General features: G+C 35.6%; 1 protein-coding gene across 1 annotated transcript in view; it reads right to left on the bottom strand.

The window, feature by feature from the left end:
- LOC110447544 (spidroin-2-like) overlaps positions 1-15329 on the bottom strand; it is a 41428-nt gene that overhangs the window by 25281 nt on the left and 818 nt on the right. Inside the window, exon 2 of the mRNA XM_021493316.1 lies at positions 409-828. Coding sequence (XP_021348991.1) covers positions 409-828 — 420 coding nt within the window. The remainder of the gene's footprint in view (positions 1-408; positions 829-15329) is intronic.

Genomic DNA, 15329 nt, shown 5'->3' with positions numbered 1-15329 from the left:
GTCAGGCACTGGTCAGGTAAAACTCCGGACACTCATAAAATTGTTATTTACCTGTTCTGTTACCTTGGAGCCAAACCCATTCTTGACAGCCTAATGGTCGCTGTAATACTGTTTAACACGCACTGTGAAATTGTATGATCTTGATTATTGTGATGAGAAATTACAGATATATACACAGTGTACATTATCGCATACAAGCCTTCCGTATTTTTGTCATTCCGTAATTTTGATCTACAAATGATACCAAATCGCACAGTTGTGCGGAAAGAAGCGCACAACGGGACGAACGATTGCTAAATCGCACAGTTGTGAGCACCATGTGTGAACGATGTGCGGACGGTGTGTGAACGATGTATGCACGGTGTGCGCACGCTATTTTTGGTGCGTTGTGCGGTCCCACAACTGTACCTTGCCTCTCACATCGGTACCATATCTTCCATTGCCTTTCAGACCGACACCATATCTTCCCTTGCCTTTCAGACCGATACCATATCTTCCCTTGCCTTTCAGACCGACACCATACCTTCCCTTGCCTTTCAGACCGACACCATATCCTCCCTTGCCTTTCAGACCAACCCCATATCTTCCCTTGCCTTTCAGACCGACACTATATTCTCCCTTGCCTTTCAGACCAACACCATATCTTCCCTTGCCGTTCAGACCGACACCATATCCTCCCTTGCCTTTCAGACCAACACCATATCTTCCCTTGCCTTTCAGACCGACACCATATTCTCCCTTGCCTTTCAGACCAACACCATATCTTCCCTTGCCTTTCAGACCGATACCATATCTTCCCTTGCCTTTCACAGCGATACCATACCTCTCCTGCTTTTCAGAACAATATCATATCTGCAAAGGTAATGAAGGGCCATGCATAATCCTTGCATGTCATGCATTGTCAGCTTTAAGATTTCTTCACCATTTACCAACTATATGCATGGGCTATATTATATCTCCGCTAGCTATTCATAAGCAAGCTTACCAGTCAGGAATAATTGCAGATGACTAGTTTTTAGAGAAGTTCAGTAGTGCATCGTTTACCTCTAGATCAAACTCGAGGTCGAGCTACATAAACACTGCCTGTCGACAGCATGCATTGTACGTATATATAACCTTGCTATTTCCACCTACCTCTACAGTGCTTTTCTTATTGTGTAGATTTTAGTACGACTTAATTATTATAAATACCACCTGGGCGATGAAAGGGTTGCAATATGAACACTCAATAGCATACCGTGGTGATTGTCTGAACTTTATATTGGTTGTGGTTCTGACACTGAGTGTTTGATAAATTTAGGTGAGAATGTCTAGTGTTTCCTGTAGCCATATCCTCCCATTGAAGGCGGCTGTTCCTTTTACCATATTATCCTCTTTAAATCACCACGTTGGTGAAAGCCTCTCGGACATACTATTACACTAACAGTTGTGTATTTGTATCTGTTTAGAAAAAGTAAATAAGCAACAATCACTAAATGTTTTAATCATCAATGGAAACAATCAGAGATACTGCATACAGCTTTAACGTCGGGCAGATCTATACAATTTTGCAGTATTAGATAGGTCGTATTGAGTTTGTTAGACATAATCGGTAGTGTTACTGCATATACTGTAAAAATATCACGTCCGCAATTTTTATTTTTACATGATATAGTTATCATTTGCAAAGCTTAGCCAGCTGTACGTCTTTATATTTTGTCGCGAATTATACGAATCGATATATGTCTCTTCTATTTGCGACGTCAACATCATTTTGACGTCAAAGTTATCGTGGTTGAAATAAATGGTATGTTGAGTGACCAGACGCGTCTCTTCGTCAGTAAACATCGTGAAGACTAAACCTCGATATTGGTCTGTCATGCTGTCGTTATATGTATGACAATGGTATGGTGGTGGTGGTGGTGGTGGTGGGGGGNATTACTTAGAGATTATATAGTACATTGTCTTTGAAAAATGAGCTGTTCATAAGTATAGGTAGGGAATGCATGTCAAAATAATCTTTGTTATTAATTAGATTTTCAATTCAAAGGTGTTTTTTTACGATTCGTTCTAATAAATATTATTATTGCAATCGAGGTTACACAGAAAGACGTACATATAACCCAATATCCCTGGTTATCAATATACAGAACCGATATCATCGTGTTCGTCTCCTGGAGGAGGGAGATATACCGAGTACTCTATCCGACTAAAGTACACATCTTTCTGAAATCTTTAGAAGATATCCGGTAATAAGTACATTGTTTGTGCACCACCCTGTTATTCAATTAAACTTGAACTTCAGGGCAATTTGCGGAAGAATATTCACGTATTTTAGTGATCAAGTAATTTAAATGCGTGGGTTTCAGTGCAGTAGTGTAAATACATGTATAAATGTACTTCGGTGTATCACCGATGCAGTGAAACACGTTTTGTTCACGAGAATGGAGTTTCTAAAGTAGACATAAAAACACAAAGTCAACACAAAAAGGACGACTATACCACACTGTCAACACTAAAGGACAAAATCTAAACTGGAATTCCATACGAAAAGACAACTAAAAATAAGGAAATACCCATACAGAAGGAAAACATGCATAGCCATTCCCACCCACAAAACAAAAACTATGGAAACACCAATGATGGTTTTCCTGTTTTATGAAGATCATTGTTCCTGTTTTATGTAGATCATTGTTCCTGTTTTATGTAGATCATTGTTGACCTGTTTTATGTAGATCATTGTTCCTGTTTTAGGTAGATCATTGTTCCTGTTTTATGTAGATCATTGTTGCTGTTTTATGTAGATCATTGTTGACCTGTCATTGTTGACCTATCATTGTTGACCTGCCATTGTTGACCTATCATTGTTGACCTGTCATTGTTGACCTGTCATTGTTGACCTATCATTGTTGACCTGTCATTGTTGACCTGTCATTGTTGACCCATCATTGTTGACCCTTCATTGTTGACCTTTCACTGTTGACCTGTCACTGTTGACCTATCATTGTTGACCTGTCATTGTCGACCTATCATTGTTGACCTTTCATTGTTGACCTTTCATTGTTGACCTATCATTGTTGACCTAGCATTGTTGACCTGTCATTGTTGACCGGTCATTGTTGACCTATCATTGTTGACCTGTCACTGTTGACCCATTATTGTTGACCTTTCATTGTTTACCTGTCATTGTTGACCTGCCATTGTTGACCTGCCATTGTTGACCTATCATTGTTGACCTATCATTGTTGACCCATCATTGTTGACCCTTCATTGTTGACCCTTCATTGTTGACCTGTCATTGTTGACCTATCATTGTTGACCTGTCATTGTTGACATATCATTGTTGACCTATCATTCAACTATTATACATGACGACTGATTTGGCACTCAGTTTAACAAAATTCTATTATAAACTACCAAACGAAATATATCTGTAGGAAGATAATGTCGAAAGATTCCATAATTTAATCCCATCAAATGTTGAAACATGCAGCTCCATCAACAAATTATTTTTCTTTTCTCTTCATAATATGTATCACTGTCTGTTACTATGTTTGGAGAGGGCTTAAATAGGCTATGCCTGCTGCCCAATCCATTTGTCCTTTGACAATAAAATTTATTGAAATTGAAATTGAAAATGAAAGATTCTATAAAGACAGGAATACATTCTGTGTCTCTATTTAAAAGCATCTGGCACCACGCGAACAATAGGAGGACAGGGCTGACCACTGACACAAAACAAAAGATGACCACCACCCGCCAGCAATACATCTGCATATGTCCGAGTGTCCGGAGACAAAGCCTATCTATAAATCTAGATTTGGCGAAGGAAAGTTAAATTAGCTATCTTAAATAGATTTTCTTATTGTACTGACCGCGTCACCATGCCAGCACCTGTTTGTCCAATGCATGACCATTGCGCGTTCATTGTCTTGTCTCCCGGTCAGCTGCCGTATCGGACAGCTAGACACAGAGGACTTACATGGGGAATTTGACATCCGAGTTTAATTATTGACACTACATTGGTGCATGTTTTCAGAAAATTCAGTCATTTAAGTTTTATTTTTCTTCTCATAGATTCATATATTAGACCAAATGAAGCAAGGACGAAATATAACATGTTTCTAAAGCGTTGTGGTCAATCTAGACGGTTCCATTGGATACGATGACATGACGACAACGGACTGACAAATTAATTTACCATCGTCTCTTTTGTTGGTAGATGCTTTTATAGACCGAAGTTGGAGATTAATTATCTTGTTAGTATTAACCGTTTCTATAGCTGGAGGTACGGACATGATGCCAGGCGAGATATACGGAAGTCAGACAAAATCATCTTTGCTTCAGCGATGTATGATGAACAGAACGAGGCGGAACACGCATAATTTGTGGTGGGTACACAACACGAGATGATCACGTGGTATTGCCCTCCACGTGTCTTCGACAATAGGGGGCGTGGTTGTCGGTGTCTCACTATCCGGTGTCAAACAATCCATGCCATATTTACCATTGTCGGTAGTGCGAGCGTGAAACAGGTGACGGTTCCTAAATTAGACAAACCCGAAAGTGGCTCGTGTCTGACAAGTACTCCTACATTTCCCACTGGATATGGGTTGCTGCGAGACAATGTTCAAACTCAATCTTTTGGCAATAAATAATGTACGACACGTATCTATTTACGACACAACTATTGTGACGTAAAAGGGACTGTGCGTCTGCCACTTTGATTATGTTTTCAACCATGCATAATCATTATCTAAACTCATTATCAAAACTACAAGAATAGTCAGTAGAAATAATTATTTTTTGTGGTTAAGTACTTGTTAAATGTATTTGTCTTATTAGGCACATCAGTTGTATTTATAAAATGATTAAAATGAATGTCATACGTATTCTTTGTTTCCATCTGTTTAATCCCGAATAAAGTTGCCCAGATTATTCTTTAGTTTTATAAACAGCTGTCAGAAAGGATAAGAAAGTATAGCTACTCAACAAGATAGCGGCAAGTCCACACAACAGAAAACAACGCAGGAATAAAATCGTATACGAACAATTCACTTCGTAGCGGTAGGCCATAAACCGTAGATTATCCTAAATAATTATAAATTAATTAAAACAAAAACTTTGCAAAAGAGACAAATTCATTTTTGTATGATTATCTGGAACACGGACCAAATCCATTAAAGGATCAAAATGCAGGTTCTAAAATCCATGATGGTATGCTAGACCCTTCACTCATAACCGCAGTGAGCATGCTAGGATTATGTCTGAACGGATCAGTATGGCTTGTCAAATGTGTTGAAGAGATGTATTTCAATCATTGTATTTACGTCCATAACAATAAAGAATTTTCTTTTTCTTCATTCTGGTTGGCTACTTATGGTTCATACTGTATCTTAAACAAAACCTGTATAACAGATTGTTTGGTTACCTATTCCGTCAGGCGACATACGTATTGCAACTCGTTTGTAATAGTTGTTGATGTTATTGGTTTATAATATAATTTAGGTAGGTTTATCTAAGGGTTGTGCAATGGAAATGAATAAATAAATTAACACTACCTTAATAAAATAAAGCTCAATTTATCAAGTAACAGTAATTTTATGAAAAAGAATGAACTTTAAATCATAACTTGTTTTATGATACAGTCACTTTGTAAAGTATTACTAACTTTTTAATATATTGTAACGGTGTAAGGTAGTATTAGCTCTATAGAAATAATGTGACGTACAATGTATATGCAGCTGATGTTTTTACAAATAGAATTTTTTCAACAAAATAATTTAATCGTTTATCCCCCAAAAGATGTAATAGTCACCTAAATTTTAACCCCCTGGCCGGTCATATTCAAATACCCTATCAAAAATCGGAATATGTATATGAAATTCAAATATATTGAACTTGTACATGAGCTATTAAAAAGGTACATAACCTCCACTAAGATCTATAACATGTCAATCTCTTAAAAGACCCAACTAAATGTTACGAAATGACATGCTATTTGAAGATCATTTATATACCTAGGTCATGCGGGGCTTTATTTCTCTGTAATTATGTGTGGAGAGGCATACCGGCCTCACAAAAAAAAAACGTAAAACGTCCGCGTAACATATTTTACTGGTATAAATGTGTAAAACCATAGACTTTTGACTATAAACACTGCTTAAACTTCATATAAAATGTACTTTCTTAGCATTCAATGTTGTTATAAAAGAGCTAGACTTGTTACAAACACTGTCGTAACTTTCAGGTTAAATGTGTATAACATGTCTAGCGCATTCATATAGTCACAGGATGTTATCAAATGGCATATCATCTAAAGTTCATTTATCGATCAAGACTACTTAGCCTTTGTTTTCTTATTTATAATTTGCTAAAATACATCATCAGGGTATTTTACTATGATTATCGTAGTTTAGAACGGCAACATCTATTTTTATTTGAGGTCGGAATTCCTTTCAACAGCTAGTAGAAGAGAAATAAAGCTACGCATGACCTAGGGATATAAATAAACTTTAAATTATGGGTCATTTCTCAGCACTCAGTTGGGTTGCAAAAGAGATTGACATGTTTTAAGAGCTTTAATGCCTTATTTTTGACTACGTTAACTTGGATATGTATCTTTTGTAAAGCCAATGCACAAGTTCAATATATACAAACAGTTTTGATTAGAGGTCCTTGAACATGACTTATCAGGGGGTTGAAATTTTAAGAATCTACAGCATCTTTTAGGGGGCTTGTTCAACCTTAAAATCACAAATAGTTAGTGGTATGTAGTTGGCTGCAATCCATAATCAAAAGTTTCCCAGTGTAGATTCAGCAGCCGAACCACTGAGACAAGTGTTATGAACTATTTGTTTCTGAATAATCATAAAGTAGGCGATATGGAGTCTCAGGGTACATGTCCCTGTTCTCACACTAGGGTGTGGGCCCTGGCTGTTTAGCGGTACTGTATCAGCAGTGTTTGATAACGTGAACAAACCGTCACGTTCTAATCACCACTATACTTATCTGATTGTGACAAGTTCGCGGCTTGTTTGGGACAAAGTGACATCAATTTGTGACAGTTTTATCGCTTTGGATACATATATTTGAGGATATAAATGGCTAAATGGTTAAGTTGGGAAATTACATTAACAAAATTGAAGAATGCGTGAACATGAGTTATTTGATGTACTAGAACTTTTAATGCATTTCAAATATAAAATAAAACTTCCTTGTATCAAGAAAAATATATTTACGTCGATTTAGTGTCATTACTTGCAATTTGATTGCATGAATGTTTGTCTGTGGATATTTGACTTATGTGTACACCTTCAATTATCATACACATGCTAAATAGACATTATATGATACGAAACTTTTAGTTATAGACACACAATTATGATCTTAAAGAAAATTCCATTTCATATGGGATTCATAAAACAAACATGTGCAGTAATTTGCAGCTTCTGTCGAGGTAGAATTCTCATATGAAATGGACCAAGATTCGTGAAAAAAATGACTGAAAATAGAAAAAAATGACATTTTGAATACACACCTTTCTGTTTTACGACGTTACAAAGTTATTGGAAGGCTGAGACGCCATGAAGGATTAACGTAACAAACACAGTTTATTGCACCTTTAAAACTAGGTAATACATACAGTAAGTCAACAATAAATTGCTCTCCATTGTACAGCTCGTTCGGACGTCACAATTCAAGCAATACGAACCTTCAGCTAAGCAAGGCTCCGCCATGTGTTATTAAGCGTGTGTTCACAACACAGTTCATGTAATGGGTGTTATCATCAGTGACGCTGAAAACAAGCTAGTTACGTGATGTGAAACGCGGGAATGGGGGAGGGAGGATTGAAATGTATATATGTATATATTAATAAATCATCGCAGTTAACATATAGAAATATTTGTATATACATGTATAGGTTTTGTATATGCATGTATACATTTTTTATATACATGTATAAGTATACAGATATATCTATAAATATGATCACAGGAACTGTTGTCACTTCGTGAGCATTAACTACAGTTCTAGAATAGACAAACCGATGGGTTTGTTGTGGTAGCTAGCTTTAAAGATGTATAACTGTATACCGTAGACCAATTTACATAAAACGTATAATTTAAATTCACTCCAACTTATAACCCTCCTAATTCCAACTATTTCTGTATAATGGCAATAAAATATGTATAAATCAAAATGTTAATATTTGTACATTGCATACTATTGTAGTAAACACATCGATATTTCTACGCATCTTCATTGATATATTACACGTGACTGAGCTGAACAGATAAAATAGAGCACTGATATTTTGATATATATTTTATAACGAAAAAGCAAACGAAACCTAACACGTATCAATATATTATATTTTATGACAACTAACACTTACATTACATCAAGCTGTTGCTGTTATATGAACTTTTTATACTGCATCATTATCTTAATTAATATCCTTTAGGGTTTACCAATACATATGGAACTGCTTAGCTTATAGCACTACGAAATATTTTCAAAACTTTTGAGTTCAGATTGATAAAAACATTATTACAACTCTTACCTTATCCTTTCACATACCAAGAGTGCGTTGAGGTAGATTACGCTTGACGCTACAGGGGCCTGTAAACAAGGGTTATTTATCAAAGAATCTGCTACAAGGTTCCTTAGTAGTAATTTGGAGCAGCGTAATGAAACATATTGAAAATGTCGTACAAACATATGACAAAGTGACGTCATATATATAATTACTTGGAACCTATTTCAGGGCCCGTATTCATGAAACCGTTCTCATGCTCAAGAATTGAATCTGTGCTCAAGCCAGCTTTATTGCAACTCTCTTAAATCAAGTCAACGATCAAAAAGTCAATTGTAAATATTGGAAACAATATTCGGCTTCAAGTCTCTTCAATTTTCCCCCAAAGCGTTGACAAAATGAGATATAGTAAATAATTTATAACTGGAACAAGAAAATAGGCTTGAGCACAAAATCTATGGTTGAGCATTAGAACGGTTTCATGAATGCAGGCCCAGGTTTATTATTTAACATGATATACGAAATCAAAGAATACAATAAAACATTCATTACAAAAAAAACCACTAAAAAACAGACTCTTAAAACGTTTTGACTTGAAGGAATGTGTCTGTATTCGACATGTAAAAAATCGCCATGCATGCGTATTACACGTGTAGACTGTAACACGAGACGAAACAAAGACGGGCCTCTAGAGGGCCAGATTTATAAACAACTCCATAGACTTTGTGAGGAGTTAACATTATAGTTCATGTCACTACGCGGTATACGATGAAATGTTATATTTAGCGAGTGAATTTAGACCAAATAATGGCACGAATCATGCAGGCTCTCAATGCAACAAATTCGCAATATGATATGTTTTATAGAACTACACGTCAGTATATAAACCACCTACATATCTGTAAAACATGTTTACTCTGCTCCATTCAAACTACCAACTTTTACGACAGAGAAGGATAAAAAGAGAAAGTCAACCATGTACTTTAGACGTGAGGCCTTGGGTTACAGCAGTGATGTGGACCCGATAACATTGCGCAAGTGTAGGGGACATCAGATAAGCGTCGTACACACACAGCACCCCACTCGTGTCTTTGGTCGAGTGTGTATTTTGGAATCAGATAAAGATTTTAATTATCTCCAGACATATCAAAGTTTTTGAATGAAAACCTTTTTTTCGCTTGAAAATTTGACCATGCAAAATTTCAAGTTTTAGGTCACTGTATATTATAAAAGAAAATTATAAAATAGTGTTCATGTATTAGATGTCTTGCTAGTGAAATAGATATTTAACTTCTTAGCTCACATGACGTACACAGTTTACACAATGTAAAACACTTCAATGTCAGATATCGGGAACATTATACATGCATACGTATACGGAATTTGAAAGGGGATTTAGCTGCGTTTGTGCCTCCTAAGAAGGTGACTGCCGCAACGCTTGTCGACATCTAACAATATAGTGTGTGCCACGCCCACAACGATAACCCAAGTAACACTAACATTTTGAGACAAAAGCTGAATAAAGTCAAAACGATCATAACCAACAGTTGATGAATTTAAAGATCCAACAAGACAAATGATATTTTTATCATCTAAGTTTTGTAGCTCTATGTAATCCCATGATGGGATATTTACTTTTGTCATTCAATTGGAAATTAATCAAATATCAAAACCGATATTTATCAATAAAATACATATTATCTTACATAGCACCCAGTTTATTACTAATCCTAGAACATCATAAATTTCGTGAAAGAAGCTTATGACTCCATAATGATATTATGTAACATGTACAGAAATATGTTTCTTAAATGCTGGAGAATCTTCCGAAAACAGAGCTTCCAAACGACGAATTACAGTCCATACATGCGCCATGCTGCTTAAGTGATGGGTCACAGTGTAGCTTTAACCTGTTTTCCATGTCCTTAAGCAAGCGGATACATGTATTACTAATGCAACGCCAATTTACGGATTGGAAACTTTCCGTTCGTACATGCACTGATAAGCGATGATGCATATCATAGCATTGGTAAGTGATTGTGTTTATTGATTACGACATATATAGTATAATGATGGCATAGCTATTACATTTAAAAGTGATGTCTTAAATCAAAACACTGATTAATGGTGTTGTAGAATGTTGTATTTTATAGTGATGTATTATGCAATAACACTGATTAATGGTGTTGTAGAATGTTGTATTTCATAGTGATGTATTATGCAATAACACTGATTAATGATGTTGTAGAATGTTGTATTTTATAGTGATGTATTATGCAATAACACTGATTAATGGTGTTGTAAATTGTTGTATTTAATAATGATTTATTATGCAATAACACTGATTAATGATGCTGTTAATCATAAATTATAATTATAATCTAAACATCCTAAGTTACAATATGTGCATAATCATCCTATAGAAGATTTGTTTGTAACTGTCACATTCAAAAATCATTAATTTCTATATATTGGAATGACTGCCCTGATGAATGTCACACTACAACATATAGGTTATCTACCATACCATTCGTATGGCCGACACAAAGTAAAACCGCTTATGCGGGAGTAACATTTCACCTTTATTTGGTAAGGAGAATCGACCAGGAGGTAACCCATGTATGGTTTTATCACATTTTATAATGTATTTAAATCGCAATACTTATTTTTAAGAACGATTGTCCTTGTGAAGGAAACGTTTGAAACTCAATCGCAAAAGAAATTTGGTTTTAACAATACCAGTAATAGGCAACATCACATTAATTCAAATGAAGCAATATTCGATGTTGGTAAGCCCTATTTTGAGAGTTGCAATGTGGTAAAGGCTTAATTCACTATCAGACAAACGGATAACGTAAGGACGGACAGAACGAACTGTGCATACATATTTTCCTTTCACGCACACTAATAGTCTCTGTATTTTTAGTATATGTTATGCTGTACTAGTAAAGCTGATGTCGATCTCAGACTGTTCTACAAGTACCTATTTTCACATACAGATCAGCGCGGGATGTTGTTGATATATATAAACGCCTATGAGAAAGTGAAATAGGATGATTTCATGAAAGAATTTCGATAACAAAAACGCATGTATGTTTCTCATTGAATATAAATAGAGATAGAACCCCGTGTGAAAGTTTGTCGGCGTATATGCCTGTGTATAGTCTTATCGCACTGATACGCCACTTGTCACGTACATGTAAATCAACTGAGCAAATATGCATCGATTAGCGATGGTGTAGATTACAACATTCTTTAAACTAATTCATTTGGGAGTCTTATATTGGCAATATAACAACGTGTAATTATCCGTACTGCACTCGTTACTCTTACCCAGCACGATTCTTTATAAAGATTATATACTATACATATAAAGTTTATAATACATGTGTAATGTGTGTCATGCCTGACCTACAACCACATGGGACAGGATAATAGCCCGATATATCATTGCTCTGATGCAGTTTTTCATTAGGCTGGAGGAAAATATATTAGGTAGGGGACGTGATCTTTTTATCGACTCGTTCATGAGAAAATGATGCTCTATCCTTCGTGTCTTTTTATTAAAAGTGTAATTGATTTACAATTTCTATTGAACTGCATACCACCAAAGATAAATCACTTCCGTTGATGGTCATGTTACATATATACACATCATTTACTAATAAAATACAAGGATATCTAAGCGTCCGTATTGAGCGGAAAATCAAAACAGAATATGATATTAATATTAATTTGGGTTAGTTTCATTTCGTTTCGTGAGACTTGTATCAGGCAAGCGGTACAAAGAATCACTACTACCTGTAAACCCTTAATGACCTCCTCCCAACATACATATCTCTCTACCACAGGTCACTTATGTTATGATCAAATTAAGAACAGAAACCTGATAAAGTGTTATTTTCACAAGAAAGAAGCTTGCCAGCTATATGTAACAGTTTGCTGGGAAAATGACCGTGAGAGCGGAGCTGGAAGGGTTTGGAAACAACACCGGGGAGACCTGAACCACTCGAGTCGTGTGTAGTGCCCTTATCCCCGGAGTCCGTACAGATGTATTTTAAACACAAATGGGTTTCTTCATCTACAACTTCCTGGGAATCATTGAGCGAACTAAATCCCTGTTCGTGAAGGTAAGATTGATAAAAATAAGTATAGCAAAGTGGTACATGTACGATCTTCTAGTCCAGGGTTTTGGGAGATAAAATCGCCGTTTTGGAGCACACACCGTACATCAGTTTCTATAGACTGTCGAGACTATAACACGTGATTGTGTTGTGTCAAGCAAATCAGTTATGGCACATAGGTAAAGCTATCATGTTATTTGAATTGAAATGATAATAAAACAAAGTAATCTTTGTTCTTGTTTTGTTTAAACAGTATATATTTTGTATAAATCTTTAATTTTTGAAGTTTGGTATATGATTGCCAAAGTTTCAAAAACGATATTCTTTATTTAAATTATTTACATTCAAATAACTGTTTTAAGTTGCTTTTGTTTCTTGGTTTATTGAAGGTCTAAAAGACAGGTTTTGTTGCAGCTAGATAGCTACCTGATATAATTACTTTGTTTGTAACTTAATAAAAACTTCAATTACATATGCATAGCAACCAGGACAACAACTTCACCATACACTTTTTAATATTTATATAAAAGCCTTCTATATATGGTCAAAACGAATGTCATTCAGTCCAGAATGGCTGTCAACCAGGACCGTTCGGCAATCTGAATTGATTTTCAACCTAAAGTGATCTTCAATCTGGTTTCAGGAATTTTGGTTTCCGTTATTGTTAAACATATTTTACATGTGAAATAGTCAGTGTATTCAACTATTGACCTTGCTGAAAACATGTTTTTTTTATATAGAACTATGAACCAACTAATTACATCACTAACACCTTGAATAAAATTCAGCTAAAGCAGCAATGAATATTCTTTTATCTAATTATAACCTAAGCAAAACAAAGCGAACACTTTAATGTAATATTATCTCAAAACACGTTCCTTCTACCATCACGTTTACAACTACATACATTGCACCATATTATCACCGAAGTGAATGCAATGGCGATGCGATATCGTGAGGGAGTACAATTTTGGAGGGATGCCCTACACTATAAGTGACCTAAATATCACAGTGATATTCTGAACAAACACAATGTAAGAGCTGCTGACCTACGTGAGGTCAATGTCCCAGTAACATCCGAAGTGAGTACAACTTTTTCACACAAGAAAAAGCAAATCAGCTGTGAACAACTGCCCCATAACCACTGGCCTAATCCGAGTCTTCTGATTCCCTTATCGATCGCTCGTACCTAATTAATAAGCATGATAAAAATCCGTTCTCAAACCTAGCAACTGCTGAGCATTTAGGATTCCGTGGGAAACAAGTCGGTAACGCTCTTAGGAAAACTTCTATTGACATAAGGCTTGGTTTATGAGCCAATTTCATTGTTCTATATTAAGAAAACTAGTTATATTGCTACAAAACAGCTGATCGGAGTGAAGCGGATTTTCTGAGTCCGTTAAGTACCAATCTTGTGGAATCATCGGTTCCTCAACTCGGCAATCAGGGGGCCATCGACTTCTCTTACGTACACGTGTTTCTGAACGTTTAGCTGTCGTTATTGCTCTGGTGCTACAGATTACACCATCAACATGAAAAGGGAAGCGCACGTTCGTTATTATTAATAAAAACAATCGAAATTCGTTTCCGGAATTAGACGTTTAACAATGTTTATAGTTAATGATAGAAATATTCCAACTTTTAGAAACTATTTAACCTGCGTGTTATTCATTTATACAGCACATGGTTGGTTCATCACTGTAGCGAAAATAAAAGAAACAAGCCACAGAATCCTATTTTCTGCGTTTTACCAATACATTTGTTTCTCAAAAAAAAAAAAATTGGTAATGAAATGGAACATTACCATAATCAACAAAAAACAATACATAGAAATACCAGTAACAAAAACAACTACTGCTACAGTTGACATCAACGACGACGACGACGACGACGACGACTACAACTAAGTATACCACCAACAACAACAACGATGGCAAGGACGACCACTAAGTATACTACCAACAACAACGATGACAAGGGCGACAACTACTACTATCAACAACAACGATGATGACAAGCACGACAACTAATTATACCGTCAACAACAACGATGACAAGGGCGACAACTACTACTACCAACAACAATGATGACAAGGGCGACAACTACTGCTAACAACACATAACGACGATTACTACCACTATCAACAGCGACGACGACTGATACTAACAACAACAACAACAGCAACAACAACCAATACAACAACGGCATTAATGTAATCAGATTTCAAATTCTTTATCAACTTGAATCTAACACATTACACATATAACAATTAAATACAGTGGCAGGCGATTCAACGATGCAGTGGATAATGAACAGAATATCGTTAATGAAGTTTAATGTTATATTTGTGGTCTTTGCCGACTGAGCATCAATGTACACAGTAATGTATGACGTAGATAACACCTGTTTATACATAATTAAAATTGATGGTACAGTAGACAACAGCTAATTATATTGATATAATAGTTTACATGGTACAATCGTACAGTGATCATTGATGACATAAATATAAAGGTTTACACGGTGTAAATATTGTCAGTTATATATTTTATTGATGGCATTGATATAAAAAATTACACATTATTTAAATCGACAATAATTAAACACAACAATAATGATATAACCACGGTGATTATATCGTCAGTATATAACAATTAATGCAATTGTTTTATAAACAGTTTACACG

The sequence above is a fragment of the Mizuhopecten yessoensis genome, unplaced genomic scaffold (genome assembly GCF_002113885.1).
Source record: "Mizuhopecten yessoensis strain PY_sf001 unplaced genomic scaffold, ASM211388v2 scaffold3459, whole genome shotgun sequence".
NCBI lineage: Eukaryota > Metazoa > Mollusca > Bivalvia > Pectinida > Pectinidae > Mizuhopecten > Mizuhopecten yessoensis.
The sequence above is the reverse complement of the archived record's forward strand: the minus strand, read 5'-3'. Positions and strand labels throughout refer to the sequence as shown.